Raw genomic sequence first — 17,005 nt, forward strand, 5'->3', positions numbered from 1 at the left:
GGGTAGATGCTTTTATCACTATCCAATTTCTAATGCATGAAAGAAGATTAATTAGAAGTTAGGAGGAACTGGTTCCAAATAGGAAAAGGAGTATGTCAAGGCTCTATATTGTCACCCTGCTCATTTAATTTATATGCAGAGTACATCATGAGAAATGCTGGGCTGGAAGAAGCACAAGTTGGAATCAAGATTGCCGGGAGAAATATCAATAAACTCAGATACGCAGATGACACCACCATTATGGCAGAAAGTGAAGAAGAACTAAAGAGCCTCTTGATGAAAAGTGAAAGAGGAGAGTGAAAAAGTTGGCTTAAAGCTCAACATTCAGAAAACTAAGATCATGGCATCTGGCCCAATCACTTCATGGCAAACAAATGTGGAAACAGTGGCTGATTTTATTTTTCTGGGCTCCAAAATCACTGCAGTTGGTGACTGCAGCCATGAAATTAAAAGACGCTTACTCCTTGGAAGGAAAGTTATGACCAACCTAGACAGCATATTAAAAAGCAGAGACATTATTTTGTCAACAAAGGTCCATCTAGTCAAGGCCATGGCTTTTCCAGTGGTCATGTATGGATATGAGAGTTGGACTATAAAGAAAACTGAGCGCTGAAGAATTGATGCTTTTGAACTGTGGTGTTGGAGAAGACTCTTGAGAGTCCCTTGGACTGCGAGGAGATCCAACCAGTCCATCCTAAAGGAGATCAGTCCTGGGTGTTCATTGGAAGGACTGATGTTGAAGCTGAAACTCCAATACTTTGGCCACCTGATGCAGAGAGCTGACTCATTGGAAAAGACCCTGATGCTGGGAAAGATTGAGGGCAGGAGGAGAAGGGGACAACAGAGGATGAGATGGTTGGATGGCATCACCAACTCAACGGACATGGATTTGGTTGGACTCCGGGAGTTGGTGATGGACAGGGAGGCCTGGGTTGCAAGAGTTGGACACGACTGAGTGACTGAACTGACTGAGGAGGAACAAACATTTCTGAACTGACCACCATAAGCAAAGTGACTGACATGGTTGCATTCATTTAGCCTAAAAATCACTGGAAGGACAAGAGCAGTTTGTTTATTAGGTTAATAGTTTCCATTACTGGGCTTCGCTGGTGGCTGAGAAGGTAAAGAACCTGCCTGCAATTAAGGGAGACCCAGGTTTGATCCCTGGGTTGGGAAGATTCCCTGGAGAAGGTAATGGCTACCCACTACAGTATTCTTACCATGGACAGAGGAGCCTGGCAGGCTATGGTCCAGAGGAGCCTGGCAGGCTATGGTCCATGGAGTCGCAGAGCTGGGCATGACTGAGTGACTAAGACACTCACAGAAGCACCCACTGAGTGCTAGAGGATATGAATGGTAAATAAAACAGATGCAGGGCCTGCTATCTGAAGAGTTTACAGTCTAATCAAAGAGACAGATGTATAAAAAGCTGTGAAGAAACAGTGCAATAAGAACTATGAAGGAATAGTGTTGTGAAACTGAAAACTAATAACAGAACTAGAAACAAACCAGAGCTACTATTTTAGGTATGGTGGTGAGTAAAGTATCCTTTGAGCTGACAATTTTGTGGAGAGCTACGAAAGAAGGAACTAACCACACACTCTGTAGCAAGAGGTAGGAGCGGACATTTCAGATCAAGGGAATAAAACATGCAATGACTCTGGGATGAGAAAGAGTTTAACCTGTTCCAAAGAATTCAAAGACAAGTGTGGCCAGAATAGAGTACGAAAGGGGAGAAACGGCTGGATGACTTAGGCAAGGGCCAGATCAGGTAGAGCATTTTAGGTCATGGTGGAGAGTTGAATTTTAATCTAAGTGCAAAGGCAAATACTGTAATAGGAAGATCCTAAGTGTGACTTGATTCAATTTATTTTCAAGAGATTTTTACTGTTCTTGCTGTTGTGTGAAAAATAGATTGGAGGAGTGCAACAAGATTGCAATGATCACAGCTGCTGGGACTGACTTCATTTCAGGTCAAATGATCCAATTCTTCTCGCCATTTGGTCCAGTACACACCATCTTCCAAGAGACTACTGCTATCAAATTTATCATGCTTCTCATCCCTGTTTTCCTAAGTCAACACCCAGAGTGTAGTTTCTTGAAATCCCATCAACTCTGGAATAGGCACTATTAATATCTTAAAATGAGGAATTAACAGAGGCTTACTGGTAGGCTGCCGTCTATGGGGTCGCACAGAGTCGGGCACAACTGAAGCGACTTAGCAGCAGCAGTAGCAGTAGAGAGGTAACTAAGTTACTAAATCATCCACCTAGCAAAAATCTGTTCCAGTTTTGAAGTAGGGACTTTCAGAATTTAAGGGAAACATGGTAACTACTATTCTACAGCAATCAGCTACTGTTACGGAATTAAAGGAAAAGGTTTGGGAAAAAGGGTATACATGCTAACAAATACAAGATTATTCAAAGGGGTAAAAACAGAAAAAAATAATTATTAAGTTCAGCTGTGAAAAAAATACATACAACTTTAGCCATACTTAGCAAACTAATATTTCTTTACACTATAGTCTATGAAAGAGTCAATATCCTCTTTTTTCATTCAGTAGCGATAAATATACTGAGATAATAATGAACTGTGTGTATACTCAGTCATGTCCTACTCTATGCAACCTCATGGCTCTATGCAACCTCATGGACTGTAGCCAGCTGGGCTCCTCCATCCATGGAATTTTTCAGGCAAGAATACTAGAATGGGTTGCCATTCAAGATCCAGGAGATCTTGCCAACCCAGGGATCAAACCCACATCTCCCACAACAGGAGGTGGATACTTCACCACTGAGCCACCTGGGAAGTCCAATAATTGAAACTATAGCCTAATAAATAAATAGTTCTTGTTCTTCCAGTGATTTTTAGGACTGAATCTGTTTTATAAACACCACCAAACTAAGCAAAAAGCATCAATCTAAAAGTTATGAGAGTCTAAGTACGAAAAAATAAAGTAACTATGAATTTATAGTTAGAACAGGCTAATCCTAAAATCTATCCTATTATTTAAATGCAAGTATGTTAAAAATCAGAAACTGTACAGATTCTCAGACAACACCAATCATCCTTATACCTGGATTCCATTATTACTTTACCAACCACAGAAAAGGTAACACAGGAATAACAACATCGGATCTTAAGATAGGAGTTCCTATCCTTACTTGATTACCAACAAAACTAATCTAATTTTGAATCACAGACTTAGTTTTAGATAATTTCTCCAATGCCTCAGCAGTAGCTTCCTCAATGCAGGATCCCTGTACTTGAGCCACTAGTCCTGTTGATGACCACTTCAGTAAAAACATACTCTATGGAAGACTAGGAGGGACCCCAAAGGATATTATGAAAAACAAATGCTGCAGCTGTATTTCATATTATATAAATAAACAAACAGAAATTGTGGTTTGTTACCAGGGTCTTTTTGAGAATGGAGAATGACTTAGTATTTCTGTACTTGATCAATTCCAGGTGACGAAAAATGGGTGTTAAAATGGATTTTCTGAAAGAATAAGGTTGATGATTAATCCGTATTTCTGTACTTGATCAATTCCAGGTGACGAAAAATGGGTGTTAAAATGGATTTTCTGAAAGAATAAGGTTGATGATTAATCTTGGACTGTGTTTGGTCAATGTTCTGTCAGCCAGTCTATCTCCATTATATTTCTGTATCTGTTCTCTGTAATGTCAATAAATATAATATCAGGACGTGCTGGGAATAGTTTAAAAACTGGATAAGAAAAAATAAGAAAAATTTTTAAAAAAGGAAAAAAAAAACTGGTTAAGAAAAGAACGTGAGCATTGTGGGAACTCATAATTAACAGTTAAAAGAAATGAATAAACAATAAACTTCAATGGACTTATCGTTTTCTCTAAATTAAGCTGCTGGGTTGCCAAGGAGGCACTATCAAGAGCCACAGAAATAGCAAAGTTTTTCAAAGAAATAATGTGTGTATGTGTTTGTGTGTTCATACGCAGATAAAAACATACATACATACCTGCACTCAAGGCAATACCAGTGCCACGGTGGCAAATGGACATCGCCATGGGAAGAGACCAGCTGAAAAGAAACACACAAAGGCAATTTATAAGAGGAATAGAGGACACCATTGTAGAGAATCTATCTTGGAAAAGGAAATATAAACTACTTTGGAAATAGGCAACTATTTATCACAAACCAAAACCAAACAGCTTTCATATTCCTGTGTTTTTCACTCTCCAGTTTAAAAGTAAGAAAATGATTTATTTAAGAAGTCCCTCCCTTTTCTAGACTGCATCACTAACAGAGATGAGAAATTAATTAAGACTCAAATTCCTTTCATAAAAGAACATGGGTCGAAAACATCAATTAAAGTTGCATACAGTTAGAAAATAAACACTAGAATACAACCATCTGGGTCCTTCCTTTCCTCCAGTAGTAAGACAGAAGTAGAAGAAAACTTGAGTTTTATTTATCTACTGTTTCATATAACATAGTCATCCATGAACTTTATTATTATATAACCAAAAATATCCAAATTGAGCATATCGTTCATTCCCTAGTAAATTACTTAGCCCAAATTTAAAAATCTAATTTTGCTGGATTTAGTATATGTTTCTTAAATCCACAGGTGTTTTGAAATACTCTGTCATCAAACCCTTTTAAAAATCATGTTCTCATCTGTCAATGCTTTTCCTTAGAAGGATAACCAATACTTGTATAATCTGGACCTAGTTCTCTTGCTCAAGAGAGAAATGGTTAGTAAAATGGAAAGAACAGGCATCTTTGGATAAAGTTAACATTCATCCTGGCAAGTCAGCTTAGATAGAGAATGTTGAGCATAATCAGACTACATAATCCATACACCAAAGGAAAGGAATTCCAGCAGATTGAAAAGATCATGAAAAGAAATTCTATGTAATAAAAATGGTCACAGTAAAAAAAGAAAAGAGCAATGTTTATGTAATAAAAAGGTCACAATAATAAGTGTAATAAATAATGTCTATGTAATAAAAATGGTCACAATAATAAGTGTAATAAATGTCTCTGTAAAAAAAACTCTACGTTAAAAAATGGTCACAGTATTAAAAAAAAAAAGAATAATGTCTAAAGAAACCAAGAAAACTGACTAGACACCACTCTAGGTTAACTCAGACTAACAAGATAAATATAAAAGGCAGAAGAAGAGCCTCGTAACAAAGGACAATCAGAGAACAATGGCATAATTTGATCAGAAGAATCAGGAGACTAAAACCCAGAATGAGCTGAGGCTTGCAAAAATGTCAAGGACAACAAAAAGGGGCTTTTAAGATTGTACTCAGGGAAAGCAAGCCTCCGAACTGGGGCTGACGATTTTATGTTAATGGATGACAGAGTGCAAAGCAGATTGCTCAACTATTTTATTTGTCAAAGAGAATGATTATCAGACAAAAAAAGACAGAACAAATATTGATTTGAGAGAACTGGGGGGAAAAAAAGTGGGGAAATTATAAGACATTACTTTGCATTCCAAGTGCACTTAGGACTCCTGGCCAGATGAACTAAATCCCAAGAGCTAACACATGAAATATAACCACTGATCTTGTAATCTTTAAGAAATACTGAAATGGAAAATGGGAGTGATATGAAGTCAAATGTTAACCTAACTTTAAAAAATGGTTAAAATCATAGACTTGTTAGCCTAGTACTGAGCTGCTAAAGGAAATTTTCTTTTCTAAATAATCATGATAGTATTTCCAGTCCCATACGATCTTCTAGAATCTTGTCACTCCTCATCACACTATATTTATATTTAGCCGCTTGACTCTGGGCAGAACTTCATGACTGACTGCCTCAAGATACAGAGCACAGATCTGGCACCGCATGACTTCCAAATCACTTGTGCTCCTTCTGTCCCTTCATCCTTCTTTCATGCTGTAAGGAAGCCTCAAATAATCTATGCAGAGAGATCAAGTAGAAAGATCAATGCAGAGAGAAAATGAAGGCCCCTCTAAAAGCCAGAATCAACCCAAGACATGTGAGTAAACGAATCTTCAAATTATTTCACCCCAGTTTGTGTTTTCTCATTGAGGCCTCAGAAATCATGGGGCAGAGACTAACAGGTCACCCCCACTATTTCCTTCTGAACATTATGTAAGAGTCTAGCACAGAAAATCAAGACTGATTCAACTCAGTTAGAGAAAAGTGACGATTAGAAGCCAGTAAGATTTCCTTTAGGAACATTTTTTTTCAGGAAACACTGAGATCCTTTTCAACACAGGTTATATCTTATTCACCTTCGTATTTCAACTTCAAAGAGTACCAGGCACACTGAGCAATTAACACACATCTCCTGATTTGAAGAGTGTTAATTCTTTTTCCTTTTTTTGACTGTTAGTAGAATGTTAACCAATAAAAAGCTAGAGACACAGGATATATGAATTTCAACAAGTGATCTAACAATCATACTGCAAACAATACCATCAAAAAACCAAAAAGCAAAGAAGATACATAAATGGCCAGTTAAGTATATGAAAAGATGTTCAACATCACCAATCATTAGAGAAATGCACATTGAAATCACAATGAAATACCTCTTCACATTCATTAGGATGGTTATTATTAAAACAACAACAAAAACAGTAAATCACAAGTGTTGGTGAGGATGTGGAAAACCTGGAGCCCTTGTGCACACTGCTGGTGGAAATGCAAACAGTGCTACTGCCCCTAAGGTCAATACGCTGTTTTCTCAAAAAATTAAGCACAGAATTACCATAATCCAGCAATTCCACTTCTAGGATATACCCCCAAAGAATTGAAAGCAGAGGTTCAAAGAGATATCTGTGTGCCCATGTTCATAGCAGCATTATTCACAACAGCCAAAAGATAGAAACAATCCAAATGAATGGATAAGCAAAATGTGGTACATATGTACAATGGGATATTATTCAGTCTTAAAAAGAAATGGAATTCTGATAGATTCTTCAACACAGGTTAACCTTGAGAACATTATGCCAGATGCAATAAGCCAAATACAAAAGGAAAAACATCATGTGATTCTACTTTATGAGGTCCTGGTGGCTCAGCGGGTAAAGAATCCACCTGCAATGTGGGAGACCTGGGTTTGATCCCCAAGTTGGGAAGATCCCCTGGAGAGGGAAATAGCAACGCACTCCAGTATTCTTGCCTGCAGAATCCTTATGGACAGAGAACCCTGGTGGGCTACAGTCCATGGGGTTGAGAAGAGTCAGACACAACTGAGTAACTAAGCACAACATACAGGTAGTCAAATTTATAAAGATGGAAGCTCAAACGGTGGTTGCCAGGGGCCGGGGGAATGGGAATTACTGTACAGAGTTTTGGTTTGGGAAGATGAAAAGATTCTGGAGATGAAGAGCAGTGACGGCTGCACAACAACGTGAATGTACTTACTGCCACTGAACTGTACACTTAACAATCAATAAACTGGTAAATTTTGTTATGTATGTTTTACCACAAATTTTAAACAAGGATAAAAGGCAATCCAATATAAAAATGAACATAGGACTTGAATATTCATTTCTCTAAAGAAGATATACAGGTGGCCAGTAAACACATGAAAAGACGTTCAACATCAAAAAAGGTCATCAGGGGAAAAAAATAGGCTTAGATCTATTTTACATAGTTTATGGTAGAACTAGAGCCACTGTGCAGACTGCAAGGAGATCCAACCAGTCCATTCTAAAGGAGATCAGTCCTGGGTGTTCTTTGGAAGGACTGATGCTAAAGCCGAAACTCCAATACTTTGGCCACCTCATGCGAAGAGTTGACTCATTGGAAAAGACTCTGATGCTGGGAGGGATTGGGGCAGGAGGAGAAAGGGACGCAGAGGATGAGATGGCTGGATGGCATCACCGATTCGATGGACATGAGTTTGGGTGAACTCTGGGAGTCGGTGATGGACAGGGAGGCCTGGCGTGCTGCAATTCATGGGGTTACAGAGTCGGACACGACTGAGCGACTGAACTGAACTGAATTGTGCAGAAGATATAAGTTACAGTAAGTTCAATAAAGTAAGGGTCTTTCTGATAATACGAGAAATTTCCAAACTGGAAAAGGGTGATGTGAGTTTCTTGTCACTGGAGGCATGCAAGCCTAAGTAGACATTTGTTTATGAAAGTACTGCAGAGGAAATTTACTCATCTGTGACTTTTAAACTTTTTTCTTTTTTTGAGTAGCACCCTTTCTTCAAAGGCAAAATCCTTAAAGTCAAGTTGCTTTGGTTATAGCCAGGTCTAAGGGCCTACAGTACAATCTGCATGTTGGCCAGCCCCACACAACTACCCACAGAAGTGGGTAGTTGTGATACTTAATGGAATATCCCAAGCCCCAAGCAGCACTCTTAAAACCAATGTGGTTGAAAATTAAATTAAAATCTAAGAACTCTTCCAACTCTAAATTTTTAAAATATTTTTCTAACATCTTTTAAAATGACTTGTTTTCCTGAAAATGCAATTCCCTATATATACTTTTGCTTTGATAATAACAGTTTACTAAGAGATAAAGAATACTTCAGAAAGGCTAACTTAACCATATATTTCCATGCTACCTCCAAAAATTTATAAAAGTTAGTAACAGAAAATATGACTCCAGATATCTCAGGTATCTTTCCCAGACATATCACCTTGGAAACAGCCCCATGTTTCCTGCTATTTCTTTTCTTTTTTTCCCATGAGTATGTCTAGAGTTTCATCATCAGAAGAGCAAACAAAGTGGTTTAAGTCTCATCCCACCAGCTTATTATCATTTGTTAATATGACTTGTGAAAAAAGGCTTTAAATATAGACTCAAGGTAATTTGACAAATTCTTCTTCATTATAATCCTCCCCCAAATCTCTCATCTCTTAAAAAAAAGTTTTACCAGAAAGTAGCAAACACTTATTCATCTTCTTCTGTTTTAGTAGACTGTCCAATTTCTACAATCAGAATTATTTCAGGAATCTAGTTTGGAAAAAATCTGAAGGGTTGTGGTATTTGTGGAGGTGGTTAAAAAATGACCAGCTTCCCTGGCAGGAACTCAAGAAAATACGGTAGCAGAACTCAAGATGCTTTGCTGGGTTAGGAGTTTTTTGGGAAGACACTAGCATAACAGCCATCAATGCTACTTCTGAGGACAACAAATTAACAGAAATAGATGTACATATGTATATACTCATATATACACATGAACATGTGTGTTTGTGTGTGTGTGTTTGTACTTATGTATCATAGCTCTGTCAGGAAAAGTCTAGAAGCAATGATATCCTGTTAGCAGTGAGCACATCTAGCACCCAGATCTTGATTTCACAGGAGTCATCTTGAAAAATTTCCACCAGCCAAGTCTGGGACAATCTGAACATCAAAATAAATCAGAGTAATAGTGTAACTCTGGGCAAAACAAGAATTGTGAAGTAATGTGGTGGTGTGGTGGGGGGGGGGATACACACACACACACACACACACACACACACATCTGTTCCTAGTTTCTGAACCCTTATCAGTGTGTATGTGTGTGTGTGTGTGTAAAACATATCTGTTCCTAGTTTCTGGACCCTTATCAATCTCCTCACTGATACCGGTGCTAGGAGGATCTTTTTATTTGGTCTTTGACTCTGGTTCCCAACACACAGTTCCTAAATCCCTTAGAATTTCCTGGGAGGTAAGAGTGACCTCTGTTCTAATGAGGTGACTCTGGATGGGGGCTAGTTGCCAGAAAGACCAACCCGTGACCAGAAGCTTGGACCTTTCTGCCCCACCCCCACCTCCATCCAGGGAGGGAAGGGCTAGAGATTAAGTTAATAACTGATCACGGCTACATGATGAAGCCTCCATAAAAATTTCCAAAGTACAGGGTTTGGTAAGTTTTCAGGTTGGTAAATAAATCCATATATCAGAAGGATAATGCACCCCAACTCCATGGAGACAGAAGCTCCTATGCTCAGGATCCTTCTAGACACAGAGGGACCTAAAAGGGCACCTGGCTATTCATCTGTATCATCTGTAATATCCTTTATAATCATAGTAAACTTAAGTAAATGTTTCCAAGTTTCTTGAGCCATTTTAACAAATTACTGAACCCAAGGAAGAGTTTGTGAGAACTCTTGATTTATAGTTGGTTAATTAGAAGTACCAGGTGGCGCTAGTGGTAAAAAACCTGCCTGCCAATGCAGGAGACATTAAGAGACATGCATTCGATCCCTGGGTCAGGAAGAACCCCTGGAGAAGGGAATGGCTCCTCACTCCAGTATTCTTGCCTAAAGAATCCCATGGACAGAGGAGCCTGGCAGGCTACAGTCCATGGGGTCGTGAACAGTCAGACACGACTGAGCAACTAACACTTTCAGTTAGAAGTACAAGTAACAAGCTGGGATTGGGGATTGGCATCTGAAGTGGGAGGCAGCCCTGTGGGACTGAACCCCAACCTGTGGGGTTTGTGCTAATTCCAAGTAGTTAAACAACTAAATGTAATACATGATCCTCAGTTGGATCCTGGACCTATAAAGGACATTTTGGGGACAACTGGCAAAATCTGAATGGGATCTGAGGATTAGGTGATTAACACAGGATCAATGTTAGTTTTCTGACTGTGATGGCTATAGTATGGAGAGTCTCCTCAAATTTAAGAAACATACACTCAAGTATTAAGGGACTGCAGCAGGCAGAAAGATGTCCACATTCTAATTCCTGAAACTTGTGAATATTTACCTTAAATAGCAATGGAGAATTAAGGTTGTAAGTGAAATTAAAGTTGCTAATAACCTCACCTTAAGATAAGAAGGCTATCCTGGATTATCTGGATGGGCCCAATATAATACAAAGGGTCCTTAAAAGTGGAAGGGGCTGGCAGAAGGAGGGAATCAGGGAAGAAATGTAACAATGAAGAAAGTTTAAAGTGATATGATGGGAGAACCTGACACACCACTGCTGGCTTTGAAAATGGAGGAAACGGGTTCCAAGCCAAGGGATTCAGAACAGCCTTCAGAAGCTGGAGAGAGCAACAAAACAAATTCTCCCCCAGAGCCTCCAGAAATGAACGCAGCCCTGCCAACACCTTAATTTTAGCCCTGTAAGACCTAAGCCAGACTTTGAACTACAGGACTGTTAAGATAATAAACGTGTTATTTTCAGTTACCAAGTTTTTGAGTACTTATGACAGGAGCAATAGAAACTAACACAGGAGTAATGAGTATCATCATCGCTGCACTTTTCAAAAATCATTCAGACATGTTAACACACTGGGAGTCTGCATAAGGGTATACAGTAACACAGCACACTATTTCTGCAATATTTATGCAAATCTGAAATGATTTCAAAATAATTTCTTTTAATTAATAGGAATTACATTTTGATTTACCTCTAGAACTTTTACCTGCTACTACTAAATTCCCTGGTTCCAGAGCCCTTACCCGTAGATGCTGATATGGGGAGACAAAGGACGGTTTAAAGTAGTGTTCTTACTCCAGAACCTCTCCATCTCTTCTTTGGCTGTGGTTCCCAAAGGAACAGCACTAAAATAAAACCAAAAGGTTTAAATGATTAAAAGTAAACTTGGTTTAAAATTTTACATAATAAAAAGTTAAAGGTAAGCTGGGCTAGATGAACCCATATATTAAGAAAACAAGTCTGTCCACTCACCTTATCTTTCTGCTAAGTACGACTCAGCTACTAATAACCTCAACCACCCAATGAGGTCATATTAGAGAGCAACTCTTCTTCTCAATCCCCCAACACCCAAGTACAGTAATGGAAGATTAACTTTCTTGTTGGGCAGCAGGGCAAATACAATATTTCAAAACCATTTACATATCACCCAGGTCATGTGTGATATCTCATACATTACCACCTGCTCTCATCTAGCTCTTCAAGACTCCTTTCCAAGTTCTCAAAAATTGAGAACTAGATTCAGTTCAGTACCTCTAAATAGTTTCATGATTTTTCTCGTCACTAGGCTAGGCTGATGAAACAGGAGAGTGAAAAAGTTGGCTTAAAAGTCAACATTCAGAAAACTAAGATCATGGCATCTGGTCCCATCACTTCCCATGATGTTTCCCATCACTGGGAAACAGATGGGGAAACAGAGGAAACAGTGAGAGACTTTATTTTGGGGGGCTCCAAAATCACGGCAGATGTCGACTGCAGTCATGAAATTAAAAGACACTTGCTCCTTGGAAGAAAAGTTATGACCAACCTAGACAGCATATTAAAAAGCAGAGACACTACTTTGCCAACAAAGGTCCATCTAGTCAAAGCTATGGTTTTTCCAGTAGTCATGTATGGATGTCAGAGTTGGACTATAAAGAAAGCTGAGTGCTGAAGAATTGACGCTTTTGAACTGTGGTGTTGGAGGACTCCTCAGAGTCCCTTGGACTGCAAGGAGATCCAACCAGTCTATCCTAAAGGAAATCAGTCCTGAATATTCATTGGAAGGACTGATGCTGAAGCTGAAACTCCAGTACTTTGGCCACCTGATGCAAAGAACTGACTGATTTGAAAAGATCCTGGTGCTGGGAAAGACTGAAGGCAGGAGGAAAAGGGGATGACAGAGGATGAGATGGTTGGATGGCATCACCAACTCAATGGACATGAGTTTGAGTAAGCTCCAGGAGTTGGTGATGGACAGGGAAGCCTGGCGTACTGCAGTCCATGAGGTTGCAAAGATTCAGACGTGATTGAGCGACTGAACTGAAGCTAGGCTGAAGCCAATTCTTAGACAGCTATGTTCAACAATTTAATTTACTATGTACCTACATTAAACATGATCCATCCCCCTCAAGAAAAATATTTCCCCAAATATTACTTACAAATTACAAAAGTTAAAAACAGTAACTTCATACTGGGAAAAAACTCAGCAAACATTTCTGTATTCAAATGGCCAAAGTTAAAATCACTGATAATGGGACAAATGACAGCATATGTCCCTGATGTGATATAGTGAGGATAAAACATCATTAATGTATTACTCCTGCCAAAAATGCATAACCTAACTCATTAGAAATCAGACAAATCTAACTTGAGAAAAACTCTGAAAAATAACTGACCTGTATTCTTGAAAAAAGTCAATGTCATAGAAGACAAAAAAGGCTAAGAAATAGTTCCAGATTAAACGATACTACAGAAATAAGACAATTAATATAACATGTGAGCCTAATTAGATCCTGGAGAGGGGACAGACAGTCTGTTTGGGACAAATGAAAAATCTGAAAATTGACTTTATATCAAGTAAGATTAGGTCAAAGTTAAATTTCCTGAGTTTGATAACTGCATTTGTATAATTATTCTGTGTTTTATAAGATAATGTTCTTGTTCTTAGGAGAAATTAGGGTTTATTTTGCTGTGCTGTGAGATATGTGAGATCTTATTTCCCTGACAAGGGATCAAACCCATGCTCCCTGCAGTGGAAGTGTGGAGTCCTGGCTATTAGAACACCAGGAATTCCCTTAGGAGAAGTATTTGGAAGAGGTCATGATGTCTGCAGCTTAATCTCAAAGAATGCAGAGAAAATCATACTAATTAAATTGTGCTGAACCACACTAAATTATCAGTATTACACAAGTTTTGAGCTACAAAAATATAATTTCATATGGCACAACCAAAAATATAGAGTGGTATGTAAACACAGCAAAATGTTAACAACTGAGAATATAGGTGAAAGGTACGTAGAACTTCTTTGTACTATTTTTACAACTTTTCTGAAAGTACCAAATATGTCTACTCTCCCCCCGCCCCCACCCCAGGTGCATTGCTCAGCATGCAGAATCTCAGTTCATGGAACAGGGATTGAATCCAGGCCACCACAGTGAAAGCCTGCAATCCTAACCACTAGGAAACCAAGGAACTCCCTAAAAGTATGAAATATTTCTAAAATTAATAAAAGTTAAAGGGGGATTAAAAAAATAAGTAAAAAGTTATGCTGCAACTACTGAAACCCTCATGCCCTAGAGCCTGTGCTCTATGATAAGACAGGCCACTGCAGTGAGATGAGCCTGCACTGCAACTAGAGGAGCCCCTGCTTGCCACAACTAGAGGGAAGCCCTCACAGCAACGAAGATGCAGTATAGACAAAAATAAATTAATTAAAAAAAAAAAGTTAAGGGGTACTTCCCTGGTAGTCCAGTTAATACTCCAACCTTCCAATGCAGGTGCACGGGTTCAATCCCTGGTCAGGGAAGTTCCACATGCCGTGGGGTGTGGCCATAAATAAATATTTTAAAGTTTTTTATAACAAAAAAAACCATACAGGGGCAACTGCTGAGGTCAACAGACTAGAAATGAATACTGTAAGAAGAAACAGATTTAACTCCTGGGAGCTGCCCAAAATTAAAGGTTACAAGAAAAAGGAAGTACAAAAGGAAAAAAGACTAGACAGAAGAGAATTAAATATCAAGAAAGGAACCAAAAAATGGAGCAAATAAATGATTTTTAAAAAAGCAGAAAAGCTTAAAGTGAGGAAAATTAAGAAAAGACCAAAGATATATTCAAATTCCTTCTTTCTTCTACTACCAGGTAAGAAAACTAGAGACCATGGTCACTAAATTTTCAGCCAACCATCTACAATTACCTGCTTTCGTATATATCCCCAAAATCTCAGTCAAAAACCTACTGCTTTTCTCTGATGAGAAAAAGTTTAAATAATAATAATCTCCACAGATTTAGGAACTTACTTTCTGATACAGAGCTGAGGACTAAGGTGGGCACGGAGGCAGTGACGGCCAACATGTCTGCAAGATAAGAGAACCAATAGTCAATAAACATTTAGAGACCATTTTTAGTGTACCAACTTTAGTGTATCAACTTCTCTATTTTTGTACTGTGTAAGACTTTAGGGTGGAGGGGAAAATTAGGAATAAGATGAGAACAATGACAGTATCAGGATTTTGAGATTTATCTTCTAGTTGGAAAGCTACAACTTTAATAACTTGAGAATAATCACAAACATTATTTTCAAATGCAAAATAAGGTTTTAGCTAAACACAAATAATACAAGGTAGAAGAATAATCAGAATTGGTTAATACTCAACAAAGAAATATAGAAAGTGGGACTTCTCTGGTGGTCCAGTGGTTGACACTCCATGCTCCCAATGTAAGAGGCACAGGTTCAATCCCTGGTTAGGGAACCAGGATCCTACATGCCACAAGGGGCGGCCAAAAAAAGAAATATAGAAAGCAATTTTTTTCAAGCTAGGTCTTAAAGGAGGTGATGGTTAAAAGACAGGGTTTTTTCTGGGGGGAAAAAAAAAAAAGGCAGAGGGACAGAATAAGCCACTGGCAACACCAAGAACTGTGTGTGTGCTGTGTGCTAAGTCGCTTCAGTCACGTCTGACTCTTTGCGACCCTATGGACTGTAGCCCACCAGGCTCCTCTGTCCAAGGGATTCTCCAGGCAAGAATACTAGAGTGGGTTGCCGTGCCCTCTTCTGTGGGAGCTTCCCCACCCACAGACTGAACCCACATCTCTTTACATCTCCTGCATTAGCAGGCGGGTTCTTTTAGCACTACCGCCCCCTGGGAAGCCCCCCAAGTACTATACAGCTTAGCTAAAGCAGACACCTGCACAAATGGATGAATTTAAAAGGTTTAAAGAACAGGGGTTTGAAGAGTGAGGGTCTAAGTATTAAACTGTTATTTTAGGGAACTACCACCAGGTTCTAGACAACCCGGATGACCTTGAAGTGAAAAAGGCCATCATACAATAATGCAAAAAATATGAGAATGCAGATTTCTCTGCTATCCACATGAAAAGGTACTTGAAGAGGATACACAAGCTTTCCACTAAAATGCTGCTATTTTTTAAATAGCAATCAATACCAGAACTGCTTTTCAAGTCCAAGACTAAAATGCGCCCAGCCATTCTACCTAAAGAAGCTCTGATCCAGCGTTTACATGGTATCATGAAAAACACATGATCACTACACCCCTTTAACTCACATTACATCAAATCTTTAAGAAAGGTATCAGAGTGAAGCTCTGGGACCAAAATTAAAAATACACTGAGATTCTACAAAAGTTTATCATATATCCACTATGTACATGGGGGATACGAGATCACATTAAGATCCAACACTTCTAAAAAAAGTGCATGATGTCCCTCACATCATTGATATCAGAGGCATAAACATTTCAAGAACCTTATGTTTTACACTAGAAAACTAGAAGGGCCCACTACTGGAAGGAAAAATAATCCAACCAACACTTCCTTCAGCTCTTCCCTCTTCCCAGCTTTGGAGGCAAGGGGTGAATACAGACATTGTGCACCCAAGACTCCCAGAAAGAAAGAAGTGGGAACAAATCTCTTTATATCAATTGAAGTAATTGTGACTCTGAAGTTGCAGGGCACGCATTCCTCACACCAGGCTAGGTCCAGTTACTCAGCTACCCAGCGAGAGTTTTCAGATGTGGGTTGGAATCTACAGCACTCTCTGTCTAATGCTATTGTTTCCCAGACAAATACCAATGTAAACTTTCCACAAGGCCCTAACAGAATCTGGTTGCACAACTACATAACCTTATTTGAAATATGACAAGAGTAGATGTTTAATCTATCCTTGCCTTTCATGTGAAACCAGAAACCCTGAAAAGATTTCTTTTCCAACCCAGGAATAGCACTTTATGTTACAGCTAGAAAGTAACAGTAGTTGCCTTGTTTTGTTTTTAAAAAACCAGAACTTATAATTTCCATTTAGGGCTGTCCCTTTCTAAATGCACTACACATGTCTCCCCCTAAATGTAATCATTGCTCAAATTGTTCCTGAAGCTCTTCCCTGTATCGAGGCAACAACAGTAATGTAGAAAGAACACTGGACAAAGTAATAAAAGTCAGACTGGAGGTCTAGATTGCCCTAATGTATATAGTGAGTAACTGAGCTTCAGCTTTTTCATTTGTAAAATGGGATTGATAAAACCTACATTACTGATTACTAGAAGGATAACATGAGAAAATGTATAGGAAAGCACTCTCTAAACTGCACTATACCACATATATGTAATTTATTAATATTCCACTGGTTTCCCAAAGGTCTTTAGAATTCACATC

At 38.8% G+C, this 17,005-nt stretch overlaps 1 protein-coding gene across 1 annotated transcript in view; it reads right to left on the minus strand.

Annotated features, from left to right (window-relative positions):
• SDHC (succinate dehydrogenase complex subunit C) overlaps nucleotides 1-17,005 on the minus strand; it is a 30,443-nt gene that overhangs the window by 10,248 nt on the left and 3,190 nt on the right. Inside the window, 3 exon segments of the mRNA NM_175814.3 lie at nucleotides 3,999-4,060; nucleotides 11,383-11,484; nucleotides 14,638-14,694. Coding sequence (NP_787008.1) covers nucleotides 3,999-4,060; nucleotides 11,383-11,484; nucleotides 14,638-14,694 — 221 coding nt within the window.

The sequence above is a fragment of the Bos taurus genome, chromosome 3 (assembly GCF_002263795.3).
Source record: "Bos taurus isolate L1 Dominette 01449 registration number 42190680 breed Hereford chromosome 3, ARS-UCD2.0, whole genome shotgun sequence".
Lineage (NCBI taxonomy): Eukaryota > Metazoa > Chordata > Mammalia > Artiodactyla > Bovidae > Bos > Bos taurus.